General features: G+C 41.3%; 1 protein-coding gene across 2 annotated transcripts; it reads left to right on the forward strand.

The window, feature by feature from the left end:
• Nucleotides 1-800: 800 nt before the first annotated feature.
• Nucleotides 801-14078, forward strand: LOC102226166 (synapsin-1-like). Of its 2 annotated transcripts, none has more exons than XM_005808957.3 (14): nt 801-1376; nt 1571-2041; nt 3592-3649; nt 4693-4784; nt 4878-5034; nt 5131-5220; nt 6493-6555; nt 6654-6796; nt 6890-6964; nt 7050-7152; nt 7240-7389; nt 7809-7878; nt 7977-8457; nt 9932-14078. In XM_005808957.3, exons 2-14 carry the CDS (start codon nt 1728-1730, stop codon nt 10065-10067), a joined length of 1932 nt encoding a protein of 643 aa, XP_005809014.1. In that variant the 5' UTR covers nt 801-1376; nt 1571-1727; the 3' UTR covers nt 10068-14078. The 2 variants fall into 2 exon arrangements, with proteins under 2 accessions (XP_005809014.1, XP_005809015.1); XM_005808958.3 differs by having other exon boundaries at nt 806-1376; nt 9970-14078.
• Nucleotides 14079-14338: the final 260 nt, after the last annotated feature.

Here is a 14338-nt window from a genome sequence, read left to right on the forward strand (position 1 = left end):
AAAATGGTTTTATTGTTACCATAAACTTCTGTGTAAAGAATAATAAACTAGTGGTTAAACTTTAAACAAGGTACTTGCTGGTGTTTCCCTAAAACTATTGACGCTCCATTGTGCAAGCGGTTCCTGCACAATGAATTTACGAATTTAAAGACACATTGGTTGCTTAAGCAAATCAAGAATCTTTAGTTCTTTTTTAAGAGCTATTTTTCTGACATTAAAATAAAACTCATGCCATTCTTTTATGGCTTTTAGTTTGGTGTGTCTGGTCACCCGTTACAAAAACATTCTGGAGACGCCCCTTGCAGATGACTTGTTTACAGGATGCATGGTGTAAGTCAAGAAACACGTAAAAATCCAGAGATTAACACATTTTTTTATGTGTATTTTTTGAGCAGCGGGTGAGCTATACATTGACCCTCCATTGTATTAATGATTCAAGAGAGAATAGCAGGAGTGCCTGTTTCCCTTGTGATCATCGTCAAGTTCCAACCACAGTGTAGTTTCCATAGTACAGTAGAGGATAAAGGGCTCCCACGGGAGGGGGTATGTAGAGGGGGTGGTCTGTTGATCACCAACAGATGGCGCATCACTAAAAACCCGACTGTATTGAAAATCAAATGAGCATCTCGGCAATAAATAGATGTGTTTCTATTGGCCACCAGCGGGATCCCATATAACCTACCGACCTGACTGTCCCGTGGAGTCAGCAGCTGGTTCATGTGTGTCAGAGGCACACGATCCTGTCACTGCTCTCATCAGCACCACCCTCATTACCCATCACACTGCTGCGTCAAATGCACCTAAACACAGCCGTAACACAGGAAGTCCGATATTCTCCCTCACAATTAATGCTGGACAAATCAGCAGGAAGATCTAGTCTGATGAGAAATGTATTAATTTTAACTATCAGCATACTACTGTAAATAAGTAGACACGAGTGAATTAAATTCTTGTCATTTTTTAATGCTATCTATTGCAGGAAATTCGACAAAGAGAATGTCATTGGCTTTACCTTCTGAACAGCACCGGAAATCAGCTCCTGCATCCTCGCGTTACCTTGACAACTGTCCAGCCTCGCAGCCTCCTCTCCCTCAGGATGACTGGGAGTGACGCAGGGCAGACGGAAAACACTGGGTCTTGAAGGGAAGCAGGGCGGTGGGGATGCTGGGAAGACTTTAGCTCGTATTTATTTCTCCGCTTTCAAGTCGGATGTACGGCCTGGCTCTGCGCCCAGAGGACATGACGGTTACCTGCGTGCAGGCTTTTCCTGTGACTGACCAGTAGGAAACCATCGCCTCATCCATCCTTGGGGCGGATCACTTTGGATACATTCCCAAGTAGGCTTCAGAAATACCTTGATGCTTATTTTATTGCGGGTGAGTCTCGTTAAAACGGAATTAATTTGATTCGAACGAGTGATTTAACCTGTGCATATTTCAGCTGTAATCTAGTTGCAGGCTGATTTTCTTTGCAGTCACGATTTCTTACTATGTTCATTTTAAAAAAGAAAAACCTGAAATCATTAATCATCACCATCAAATTAATAAAACCCGACTTTATTCTCTTTTAGGTGGCGGTGATTCCCGTTTATGCACATGGGAAACTAGTCCAATCATATATTTTTCTTGCCGAACACCAAGTTCTGTGTCAGTAGGTGGGATTTTTTTTTTTTTTTTTTTTTTTTTTTGGACCTACTTCTCTCTACGTCATTTCAACAAACCTCCACCATGAATTACTTGCGTCGACGTCTCTCGGATAGTAATTTCATGTCCAATCTGCCCAATGGCTACATGGGCGACCTCCAACGCACCGACCCGCCGCAGCAAAGCCCCGCAGTGTCGCCCGGGCCGCCGGAGAGGCGCCAGCCCGCCGCTCAGCCGCAGCCTGCAGGCGGAGGCTCCGGTTTCTTCTCCTCCATATCCAATGCCGTCAAGCAGACCACCGCCGCTGCGGCAGCAACCCTATCCGAGGCGGCGGATCGGGCTGGCGTCTCCAGCCACGGCAAGATCCTCCTGGTGATCGACGACCAGCAGACCGACTGGTAAGAGAGCGGCGCGCATCAGGGGCCCGTCTAGACACAGAATGTGTGCCAGGTCCACTGTGGGCTGCAGTGGCACAAAATCTGGAAGGTCATATGATTCAGGTGATGCCGAGAGGCGCTCCGTGAAGCTGCCAAACGGCTTCATGCTTAGATAAGAAGGGTGCTCCTGCGCTTGTGACATGGCAAAGATGAACCTTGCATGCAAAAAAAAAGAAAGAGAGAGAAAGAAAACCCTGCATCTGCATCATGTAACATAGCCAGGTTACAGTTTGATTGGTGTGAAAGTTACACTACACTGAAAAAACACTGACACCCCAACCGTTGAACCTGTAGGTTTCTTGTCAAATCACAACCACAATCTTCAGTGCATTCTGTTTATGCATAATTGTGAAATTAAATGGAATGAAACCAATACATTGTTTTTAATCTTTTGTTCTCAGAGGTTTGCTATTTAGACCACATAGACAAAAACAAAATCCACTTCATGCCTGATTTAGTTGTAAGGACGTTTTATAAAACAATATTCGTTTTTCCAATTGTCGTTTGGAAAAAAATGACAAAAATGCAAAAACATGAGCATCCACCTAAACGCAACCTAACATTAATCAGAAGCTTTGCCAAAAGGCCCATGCTAACTCTGGAGGAGCTGCAGAATCTTTTGATTGGACAACTATAGCTCATGAACTCCCCAAACGTGACCTTTTCCGATGAGCGGCAAGAACAAAGTAAAGCCTGAACAAGTTCAACTTATAGAGTTTGACACAAAGCATGAAAGAACACAGGAAGCATTGCAGAAGAATGTACTCAGGATAGAAGAAATCAAGCTTCTTGCAGCTATACAGGGCAGTCCAGGAAGAAAACCTGCTTAATGCTGCTCCTTTTCCAGCAGGGCAACAACTGCTAAACATACAGGCAGATGAGTAATGCAGTTGCTCAGATCAAAGTATATGAAAATGTTAGATTGGACATGACAAGACCTCAAAATAGATTTTCATAAACACTCCAATCTTACTCAGACTTGATTTATTTTACAAAGAACATTGAGTTAAAAACATCAGCCTCCAGATGCGCAAAGCCTGGTAGCGACATAACACAAATATCATGTAGCTGCAATTAAAGTGAAACGTGTTACAAAATAAAAAATTAGCCAATATTTTTTACATTTCTAGTTTCTAAAAACAATGTAATGTTTTCCTTCCATGTCACAAGTATGCACTATTTAAATAAAATCCCAATAACATGCAATTAAGTTTGCGACGAAATGTGTAAAAGTTTGGCCACGTGAACTGAAAGTTTTCAAAAAGCAAGAACTACGCGGACAAAATGACTCACTATCACATGCAAATCTCAGCGTTGCACAAAATTAAGTTGCACTTTCAGATTTAATTTGAAGTGCCAGCAGCCTGAATGTGTCAAAGACGAAACTGTTCCCAGTTTCAAAATGTCCTGCTTGGGCTGGAGAGAAAAAACAAAAAACAAGCTTGAACTGTTTCTCATTTTGTTCCCAAACACACCAAACAAATTGATTCACCTCCTTGTTTCACATTCAGGGTGAAGGTTTTCAGAGGAAGAAAGATTCACGGCGAATTTGACATCAAAGTAGAACAGGTAGGTCTTAAACCCAACTGTTAAGTTTTATTTCAGCAGGAGACTGAATGTACAAAACAAAACAATAGTTTGATCAAGGGTAAAGAAATTGTCCAAGCAGTTTACCTGATGGAGTCTGCAGTGAGAGCGATGTTGCATGCTTTGTTTTAAAGAGATTGTAGAGTGTTTTACTTGCTGATGGACAACACTGCCTCCGATCTTCTTATGTCAAAACAGAAATAGGCCTCCTAGCGTACAGTTTATTTTTCTTGGCAGAAAAAACAAGCCGTGGCATTATTAATGAGCTGCCATGTTCACAGAGAGCTCAGAACAATAAATGTCTCAGGGTCCGTTTCACTATCGAGTAAGAGCCGATACTCACAGCTGCATAAATTTTCAGTGAAATGCTTTCTTACTTATTAATATACTACGAAGTCATTATGAATGGTCCAAAACATTACGCAAGTACCACACCTGTTAATGTGACCTGATGACTGACCAGGAGTAATTTAGCTAATAGTTTTAGCCGAGACGTGTTGCCCAATGGTGTTTGTGGTTGCGGTGTAAGCGGTGGTTATTTATAGCATGCTAGGAGCAGGAATGTGCCCAGATGTTTCAAAAATCATCTTCTCTGCCTCAGGCACTTTTATCCGTGTGTATTTTGGTCCCTTTAACTCTCGGCTCTGACTTAAAGTGCCTTGCAAAAGTATTTATACCCCTGAACTTTTGACGTTTTGTTATGCTGCAAACTTTGTTTTATTTCACTTGGACTGGATCTGATAGATCAATAATAATAATGACTTTTAAGTCAGAGGAAAACATGTAAATTACATGTTATTTTGTGTTGTTCTATCACAGAGATTTGTGGGCGTAATGTGACAAAATGAACTCAGTAATAATCTCACAGCATATCAGATGGGTAAATCAATCTCTTCAGTAACTAATAGTTTGTAATCAGTCTACCTGGCTGATGGTTTAACTATTATTTTTGCTCACGCACCCTCACAGTTAGTGCAATTTTTCTACGGTTGGAAAGGGTTTGAATTTGATGTTGTTCTTCCCAGGCAGAGTTCTCAGAGATCAACCTAGTGGCCAATGCCAGCGGCACCTATAACGTCAACATTGACGCCATCAGGAATGGGCATAAGGTTACTAAGTAAGTCCTGTTTTTAATTTGGAGTTATCACTCTGCTGCAAAGTTTAGCTTCTGAAATTTCGTTCAATATTTCCCTCATGTCCTCTGTGCCAGATCCTTCAGGCCAGACTTTGTGCTGATCAGGCAGCATGCGTTCAGTATGGACAGGAACGGAGACCATCGCAACATGGTGATCGGACTGCAGTATGCTGGCCTGCCAAGCGTTAACACCCTGCACTCTGTCTATAACTTCTGTGACAAACCGTGGGTGGTAAGTAGTCTTTTAAAACTCTGTTCGGCCCACGGCGAGCAGCTTCCAGATTTATAGACAATGAGAGTGGCCTCTTAGGGTTAAATTCTCCCTCAGTTTGCTCAGATGTCAAGACTCCACAAGCAGCTGGGACCGGAGGAGTTCCCACTGATTGAGCAGGTTTACTATCCAAATCACAAGGAAATGGTGAGTTCTTTGAAATCTCCTCTTCGCCACTTCCTGAGGCGTCCGATGTCCAGTTGTAATTCATGATTTAGTTCACATAGCAGTTAAAGCCAGTCTGACTTTCTTTGTGAGCTTATATCTCTTTGGGTTCTTGCTTGCGGCGGCAGAGTTTTCCGATTATTGGGTTGCCGAGTCAGTGTCAGGAACATTGAGTGAATGTCGCTGCAGAGTGGTCATCTCCACCCCTGCAGTCTCAGGCTGACAGAACTGGGCTGGCTTTCAAGTCATCAGAATGACTCTGTGTCCTCTCTGTTGGATTAAACGATTGATGTTTTAATCATTAGAAATTATATGTTACAAAAACAGGGGTTTTCTTCAGCAATTTCCGTGATGAAGGTATACTCTGCTGGGATTATTATGCACAAGCATCTCTCACGTTCACAGAAAACAATCTGAAAAAGTGAGGACATCTGGCGAGCGGGAGTCGAGTGGATGAAAATGTCTTGCTGATGGCCCAAGTTAGGAGAGAATGACGAGAATGGTTGAGATGACGCAAAGGCAAAAGTAGTTCATTACAATCAAGATATGTGGAAAACCAACATATCTTGACGAACCTTGAAACAGAAGGACTACAGCAGCAGAAGACAACAGCAGCCAAGAACAGGAAACTAAAAGGCTCAAGAAAGCTAGACAATGCCAGATTGTAAAAATGTCGCCTGATCTAACCAGTCTTGATTTTAGCTGTGATATTCAGATGGTAGGGTTGGAATTTGAGGCTAACGACCTGAAAGCATGGATCAATCCTTTTTTCTATCAACTGCTGATGGTGGTGCTGTCATGGCAACGGGATTGTTTTTCTTTTGCGTCTTTAGGACAAATTGAGCATCACTTGCGTAAATAAAGTACTGGTGGAGCTGTGTGGATTGGGTTGCTTTTGTGGGGTGGAAGCTCGACTGGAGACTGAAGCTCCAAGGAAGATTTTTTGTGAAAATCGGCGGAGCGTTATATGAGCGAGCGTTAAGGTACCTACGAATGGCTGCCAAGGGAGATTTAAGATTTCTTAAAGGTGCATGAATAAGTCAACACAATAGTCTGGGTTTGATGAAGGAATAACATCATAACATGATCTAAAGCTCAAAAAAGTTGATTTTACATAACCCCCGCCCCAATTACCAGGATCATACTTTTTTGTTTTTAACCAATCTCTTCAAATGCCATCAGAGTTCTGGATTTAGGATTAAATGGTGTGGTAGTTCATAATATAATGTTTTTTTTGTTGGGTATTTTTTACAGATCAGCGCCCCAAAGTACCCTGTTGTCGTAAAGATGGGCCATGCTCACTCAGGAATGGGAAAGGTAGGGATGGAATGATCATCCCTTTATATTATGTAGAACACATCGCATATGGGACTAACGAGTACTACCAAATGTGTGTTTTCACACCTGCCAACTAGGTGAAAGTGGACAATCAGTATGACTTTCAAGATATCGCCAGTGTTGTGGCGCTGACCAAGACCTACGCCACTTCCGAGCCTTTCATTGACGCAAAGTACGACGTTCGCATCCAGAAGATTGGTAACAACTACAAGGCTTACATGTGAGTCAGTTCGTTGTGTTGGTGATTTCGAATGTCACATTTCACTCTCACTCACCTCACTGGAAGTGCATCATAAACTGCGTTCTTTACCAGGAGGACCTCCATTTCTGGAAACTGGAAAACTAACACGGGCTCTTCTATGTTGGAGCAAGTGGCCATGTCAGACAAGTAAGAACACGTGATTGAATGGTACTAAAATCCAAACAGTATGTCTCGCAGGATAATAGAATTCCTATTGCACACATGGTTGCAGGTACAAATTGTGGGTGGATTCATGCGCAGACATCTTTGGCGGGTTAGACATCTGTGCTGTGGAGGCTCTACACGGTAAAGATGGCAAAGACTACATTATCGAGGTACTTTATCGCAGTGCGAGCATGCTGATGTTTGTCTACTATTACGAGGGCATTTCGTAACATTTTAAACATTATGTTGCATTTTAGGTTGACGACTGTTCGATGCCACTGATTGGGGACCAGCAGGATGAGGATAGAGTTCAGATTGCAGAACTTGTGGTTTCTAAGATGCAAGAGACTGTTCCACGCACTCCCAGTTCTTCCTCGGTACGCGCTGCAGCGGGACAGCCAGCACAGGTGCTTAAACTGAGTGCACAATATGCTTACGGTAGCAAAGAAAAAAAAAACACTCTTTTATTCTCCATCTTTCTTTGTAATTGCAACTCCTGTCACAATATGCTTCTTCTTTGCTTTTTCTTGAAATGGAGGATTCATGTAAGGTGTGAAGGTCTGTGTTTGACTAAAGTAGAGTTCATCCTCTTACAGTGTTTTATTCTTTATGTGAAAATAAAGACGATCTATATTTGAAGTAGAAAACCGGTAAAAATGGTCATGTAATATGAACATGTTGTTCATTCTTAATAAATAACAGTTCAGCAGTTAGTGTTGTTTTAATTATCTCTAACTTTAATCTTTTATAAGGACGCTTCCACCTGCATAATTTGTACATATTGTGACAGATGCGACATTTTCTGAGCCATCTGTTTGTTTTGCAGAAAGCAGTTTCTCCTCAGCCTGTCTCACAGCCAAGAGTGCCACAGGCTCAACAGCGCCCCTCCCCTCAGGGTAATTTATCCTGATCTTTTGTATTCATTGAAAAAGTCAAAACCAAAGTAATATCACAGTGTATGAATATGAGTGGTGCCCTATTTTACCTCCTGCAGGTGGTCCCCAACAAAGTCCTCCGACCCAGCAGCGGCCCCAGCCTCAAGGCCAGCCTCCCGCACCAGCTCAGCAGTCTGCTGCCAGCCCGGGGCCCGCTGAGCCCACTTCTCAGGCCAAGCCTAGCCAGGGCCCCTCAGCCCAAACCCGACCCCCAGGTCAGGGCGCTCCTCAGCGAAGCCAAGGAGGTTCCCCTCAAACTCAGAGGCAGCAGTCCGTCTCCCAGAAACCTTCTGCCGGTCAGAAACCTCCTGGTGGGCAGCAGCAGCAGCAGAAACCGGCTCCACTCCCTAGACAACAGTCACAGGGAGGATCACAGAAGGTCCAGCCAACCCGTCCCGGGCCTCCAACCACCCAGCAGCCGAGACCCGCCGCCCAAGGTCAGGGTGGCCCCGGGGGACGTCCCCCTCTGCAGCAAAAGCCCCAGCCCCCACAGAAGCCCAGTCAGGACAGCCCAGCTATGGGCAGCTCTCCACAACTAAAGTAAGTAGCCGTTCACGAGAACAGAACAGTGAACTGGATCAGTACCATCTCATTTGTACTTTTCGAGCCTCAGAACCAACATCCACAGAATGTCTATTCTTGCCTCTTTTTTTGCCTGCACTGAGGCATGCATGCCACATATAAAAAAAAAAAAAATCCGCTCATACAGAGGCTATCCACTTGAATGCGCATGCTGTATCGATTCTTACATTTGTCATTCTTACAGCAGTTAGTCTTTATAAAACAGAAACATATCAGATTGTCTGGTGAGGTTGTGAAACGTTAAAGCAACAGGCAGTTTTTAACAAACGGGAATTCAGGTGACACAAGCATTAAAATCCTTGTTCTGAAGCAAGCTTCTCAGGGACACATTTAAACACCAAATTACAGGTAATAACTTAATAAACGGTTGGTAAAGCCGTAAGTACCCCTGCTGTTTACACATCAGGGGTACTTATAAAAGTCTAATCCTTTATTTGTTGAATTGCATATCTGAGCACATGAGAAAATAGACATGAAAAAATGTCAACCCTATGTCGAAAAGAATGAAGCTAAGAACAGTTTCTAACTTCTGCAGTAGTGGTCAACCTACAGAATTCACTCTGAAGTGAGAACCTTTCCCACTGCTACTTTTAAAGGCCAAATGTGCTAATGCTAGGACAGAGGTATTCATCTGGAAGTTGGCTAAGACGATACCAACAAGCTGGCAGGTTAATGGATAACACTTTATGTTTCAAATTACACTGGTAGTGCCTTTTGTATTAAGAAAAACATAGTATGTAGAATAGAAACCACATTCACATTACTAAACATGATGGTACTTGTATCATAGTTTGGACCTCCTGTGTTTTATCGGACACAGGACAAGATGTTTTAATTATTGAAAATTTCTGAAATAAATCTTATGCAAAATAAAAAAGGTAGATTTTGCAACAAAGCCAGATTGCAAAAGTCACAAATAGCTAGTAACAAATCTATGCAGAATATTTCTTCTTTTGAAATAATCACCGAAACCACACCAGATTGTCAAAAAGGTCTAAAAGCAAAAGCTAACACACATTCATTACTCACAGATACAACTACACCATAAGAGTTTCTTTCCGTTCTTTAGCCAACAATTTTCTGATGCCCCTTTTTAATTTGGATTCTGTTCATTTATATTTTGCCAAAATATTTTCACGATCAATCCCAGACAAAACACACACCAATGTGCATCCAAAAAACGTCATTCACTATTCATATCATGTCAATGGTGACTTGAAATGATAAGGTAATTCTGAATGACCTCGGAGAAGGATTGACCCTTTTTTCATCTTTTATTGAGTCTTTTCTCCTCTGTATCTCGCTCTCTCTCTCTCTCTCTTTATCTCTGTGTCTTTGCCTTGCTGTGCTCCAGTCTTTTCATTCCATTGGTTTGCTGCATGACTTTAATAGCCTTTCCTTCTCCTCTATTGCCATTTCCCTCTCTTTATAGCAAATCCCAGTCTCTTACCAATACCTTCAACATTCCAGAAACCCCAGCGCCCCGAGCCAGCCTTAGCCAGGACGAGGTGAAGGCTGAAACCATACGCAATCTACGCAAATCTTTTGCCAGTCTCTTCTCAGAGTGAGCTGGCATCAGATCCTCCCATCCCTCTTTCTTCTCCTCCAGCTGAGAGAAAAACAGACAGGCAAACTGATGGACAGACACCCCTTCTCTTCTCCACCCCACTCCGGAAACGAGCAAGGACCAACAGAATCTCCAATTTATGAGTGTGATATGAACGTGTACACACTTGACACCCACTGCCCAAACAGTTAATATCTATTAGAGTGAACAAAAAGGTAGAATAGAGTCAGATGATGTGATGCTTCAGACATTTCTCGCCTTGCTTAAAGCTTAACTGGGTCATCATAGCAAACCTCACAAAAGCCTACATATGTGCATGCGACAACCATTAACTAAAATCAGAAACAAAGCAACACGATACTCCTTCCTCTTATTTGTTGGTGCTGTAAATCCGTTGTGGTATTTGTGGTCAAAAATCTGAAGGACTGTACAATCGTTATTGGGATGAGGAAAATAGTAAAAGATGTTTCCTATTCCTCTGTAAAATCCTGTTCTGGTGACAATTATTGCAAGTTATTCTAAAATAAAAGTGAAAAAAAATACACTCCATTTTCCTGAAAAGAGATGTTAGAAAATATTTTCTTTGGTAACAAAATTGAATACAGGAAGTGGGTTGCAAATCTTCTTGTGGTGATTAAGTGATGTAGCAACTTTAACTAAGGACAAATTCACTAATGCAAAGGCAAAGAGTGTTGCATTTTATTCCTAAGATAAGAAGCCATCTATAATGGTGTAGCATTAGAGTAGAGGAGGAGACGGAAATAAAAAAAATAGCACAGTAGAAGCTATAATCTCCACTTCTTCCTTTTCTTGTACAAGCTAGAGTTAGCTAAATAGTTCAGCTAGCTGCAGGTAATTAGGAAGTTACGATATAAAACTCCCATGAACCATTGCTTCATTGGTTCATAAACACACTCTAACTAAAAGCAAGACAGTAAAGATCAAGATAGCACTAAAAGTATAAAAAGTATCAAATGTCATCTCAGCTAAATACTAAATCAAAATAGCTAATAGTAAAATGTATAAAAATACCGCAACAAATAACAACCGAATCCTAATGAAATAAAACAAGCTCTCATTCAGGAAAGAAAATGTAGATGGGATAAAATAGTTTCTTCATATATGAAGGTAGATATCAAATTACGGCTACTAGATTACAAACATTTTTCATCTTCCTCTTCCTGTGCTCTAAAATACTTTTGATGAAATGCCAGATAGTGACCTGAGTTTTCTCCCGATATTTGAAGCATAAAGTAGCACCACACTCCAAGCTCTCAATTTTACATCTGTTGCTGCTTCCTGCTTACATATTTTTCACATTTTTGCAACTACAATAATCCATATTTTACTTCATTTTTTTTAGCAGTTTAATATATATTTTTGTTTTTCCTGCTTTAAATACCATTACCAAATACCAATTACCATTTCATAGCTTGGTATACTTTTTCCATTAACAGGGTGCTAATATGAAACTATGGCATTTTCATCAAAGTTATATCATGAAAACTTTAAAGAAACCCATGCTTAGCTGGGATATTGTTAATGATAAGCATTACTAAAAAGTCATTTAAAGAGTGATATATTGACAATACAAATAGCATCAGCAACAAATGTGTTATTTTATCTCTTGCTGTTATGTTATTTTCTGTTATGCTACTCTTAAAGCATGGTTTCACTCTAAACATGATCCGTTTTGCTATTTGCTTTGATTGGGAAGAAGACTGAGATTTCACACATCCTGATTTGTGTACTCCAGTGGGGTCCCGACCCTCATCTTGGGGATCCTGTGCCTCTGACAAAACACATTCCTATAACCCACTCAAAAGTTGTTATCCGCTTTAATATCAGCAGCTGAATTTTAGTCTCAATAATCAGCATGTAGCAAAATGCTGTTGATAAAAAAAAAAAGTTTGATCTCTTGAGGGCTACGGCAGAAATGAAAATAGATTTGTTATCTCAATATCGTCGGAATTTGACTTGAAAGGTGCAAAATCCCACCACCACCTGCCTCAACAATCTTTGTACAGTCCACTTCCACAGCTCCCCGCAGTGTTAGCAGACACTCTAGATGTGTTCGAGCCGTTTCGACTGCTCACGGTGATGTCGTAGCTGCATGTCAATAGGAGGCAACTGTTGCGGTTTCCAGCATCTCACTCCGGCGCTTGTAACTGTGTCGTCACATGTAGTGGATTAGTCAGTAAAGTAGCTTCGTAGGTGTCGTGGGTATGTCGTCACTCTCGCTTTCCTTACATTAATTTTTGCTGCACACGAATGAAACGCTCTTCACCTTAAGAAGGAAAATAAAAAAAAGAACATAAGAAAGCACGCCTTAGACAGACAAGAACATCAGATTAAATGGAGCTGTCTCAGGGATGTCCACTTGATTGTGACACTCGTGCGTGGCTGAGGGTCTTCCATTTTCAGGCATTATGTGGCTGTTTACAGATGATGAGGGACATGCATGCCTTTTTTCTCTTTCTTTTTTTTTTTGCTGTGACGTTGTTTCAGATACTTTTGCACAGATATTTAGCAAAAATCTTACTTGAAAACAATGTCATGCACAAATGTGTGAAGTTTGCATTTTCAGGTTTATTTGACGAGGCACTTGATGGAGCAACAGCTCACTTATTCTCGCTCTCAGAGGTGGTGCTGAGCTGCAGAGGGGAGCAGCACCCACCGAGAGTTAGAAAACGGTCAACAGGTTTTACAATGGCCCTGACTTTCTAGGAGGGGCGGTTGCATTGCACTCCAAGCCTGAGTCTGTTTTATGAATCTCAACATCTACTTCCAACGCTGCTTCCTATTCTTTTCACTGGGACACACCCTTATACTTAGCCAAGGAATGTTATTGTGAGATTTGTGTGTACAATGACAGCAGCAAAACAATTGTAATGAAAGATCTCTGCAGAAGTCTTCTCTAACCGCAGCAGAAATCCAAGTTGCTAGTGGAAATCAACTCTTGTTACCAGACGCTAAACATGTCTTCCAAAAAAGAGTGCAATCCATTTGAATATTCATGTAGAGCTGCAATAACCTGTTTTTTTTTTCTTCTTTTTTAGAGAAGTAGACAGTAATCACAAAATATTGATTCTGCAGAGTCTCCTTCATGCTGCCTGTGCTTATTGGTCTGTTCGTGTAGCCACAGTGTCTCCTTGTGCTCAACAGTGCATTAATGTGCAAATGTCCAGACCGAATAGATGTGCTGTAAAGAGCTCTGAGCTTCTCCCCCTTGCTGCTGTTCATGCTTATTGATGTTAGGTGTGCTGGCGAATTGTTCAGTTTTTACGTTAAAGGTATTCAAGTGGCTCTTTTTACTTATATTGGCATTGCCTTTGTGAAATCTGAGGTTCCACAGAATGGGGCTTGTAATGTTATGCATTAATTGATTCAGGGTATCATTTGAGAATTTCGCAACTCACTGTCGGCGCGTATTATTGTCTGATTTATCGCAAGTCTATCAGCAAAATCAGCAATGTGTAAAAGCAAGCCATCGCATTTACCATGGATGGTTGTTTTAAAAAATATATTACCCTCAGAGGCCTCTTTGCCACTCTGAGACATAAAACATGCAAGGCGCACTGAATGAGCAGAGGCAGCAATGCAATGACGTTTCCTTTTCTTTGGGTTTTCACCAATTTGGATCCTTTACTGTGGCTATATCTGACTGTGAATGTACATTTTTGTTTGTTTTCATACAGATGACTTTATTGTTTACCTATTGCACTGTATAATCATTGTGAAAATATAAAATCATTATGAACCTGTGAATGGGTTAAAGCAGTCAGTTGATGCCTCTCATGTTCAAATCTTTACACCCTAAATGTGAAAAAGTGCAAACGCCCGAGGTTCCTCATCGTCGCAGACAAGACGATGTGTCATATAATTTATGGTGGATTATTGAGTTAAGTGTAAAAATAAAATAGATGTTATATGCAATGTAGCTATATCATGTGAAAATGAATATGTTATTGAAACATGGACACGTCCAATAAAGTCTATGACCAAATACGAACTTCTTATTTGTGCTTCTTCTTCTTGTGGAACTACGAAGACCTGGAAGGGATCGCTTAGAATAACAGATAGGAGCAGGATTTTCTTTTAGCCAGAAGCGGACAGTATTTACGCAGGAGACTGAATTAGGAAGTGGTGCACCACCAATGATGTCCCTTTGTAAAACAGAGAGAAAAACATTAATTTCTTCTGCTGTCGTAAGTCAGAAGTCCACATCTTATTGAGATCCACAAACACTGACCTAAAAAAGACAGTTGAGAG

This window comes from Xiphophorus maculatus, chromosome 12 (genome assembly GCF_002775205.1).
Source record: "Xiphophorus maculatus strain JP 163 A chromosome 12, X_maculatus-5.0-male, whole genome shotgun sequence".
Classification (NCBI taxonomy): Eukaryota; Metazoa; Chordata; class Actinopteri; order Cyprinodontiformes; family Poeciliidae; genus Xiphophorus; species Xiphophorus maculatus.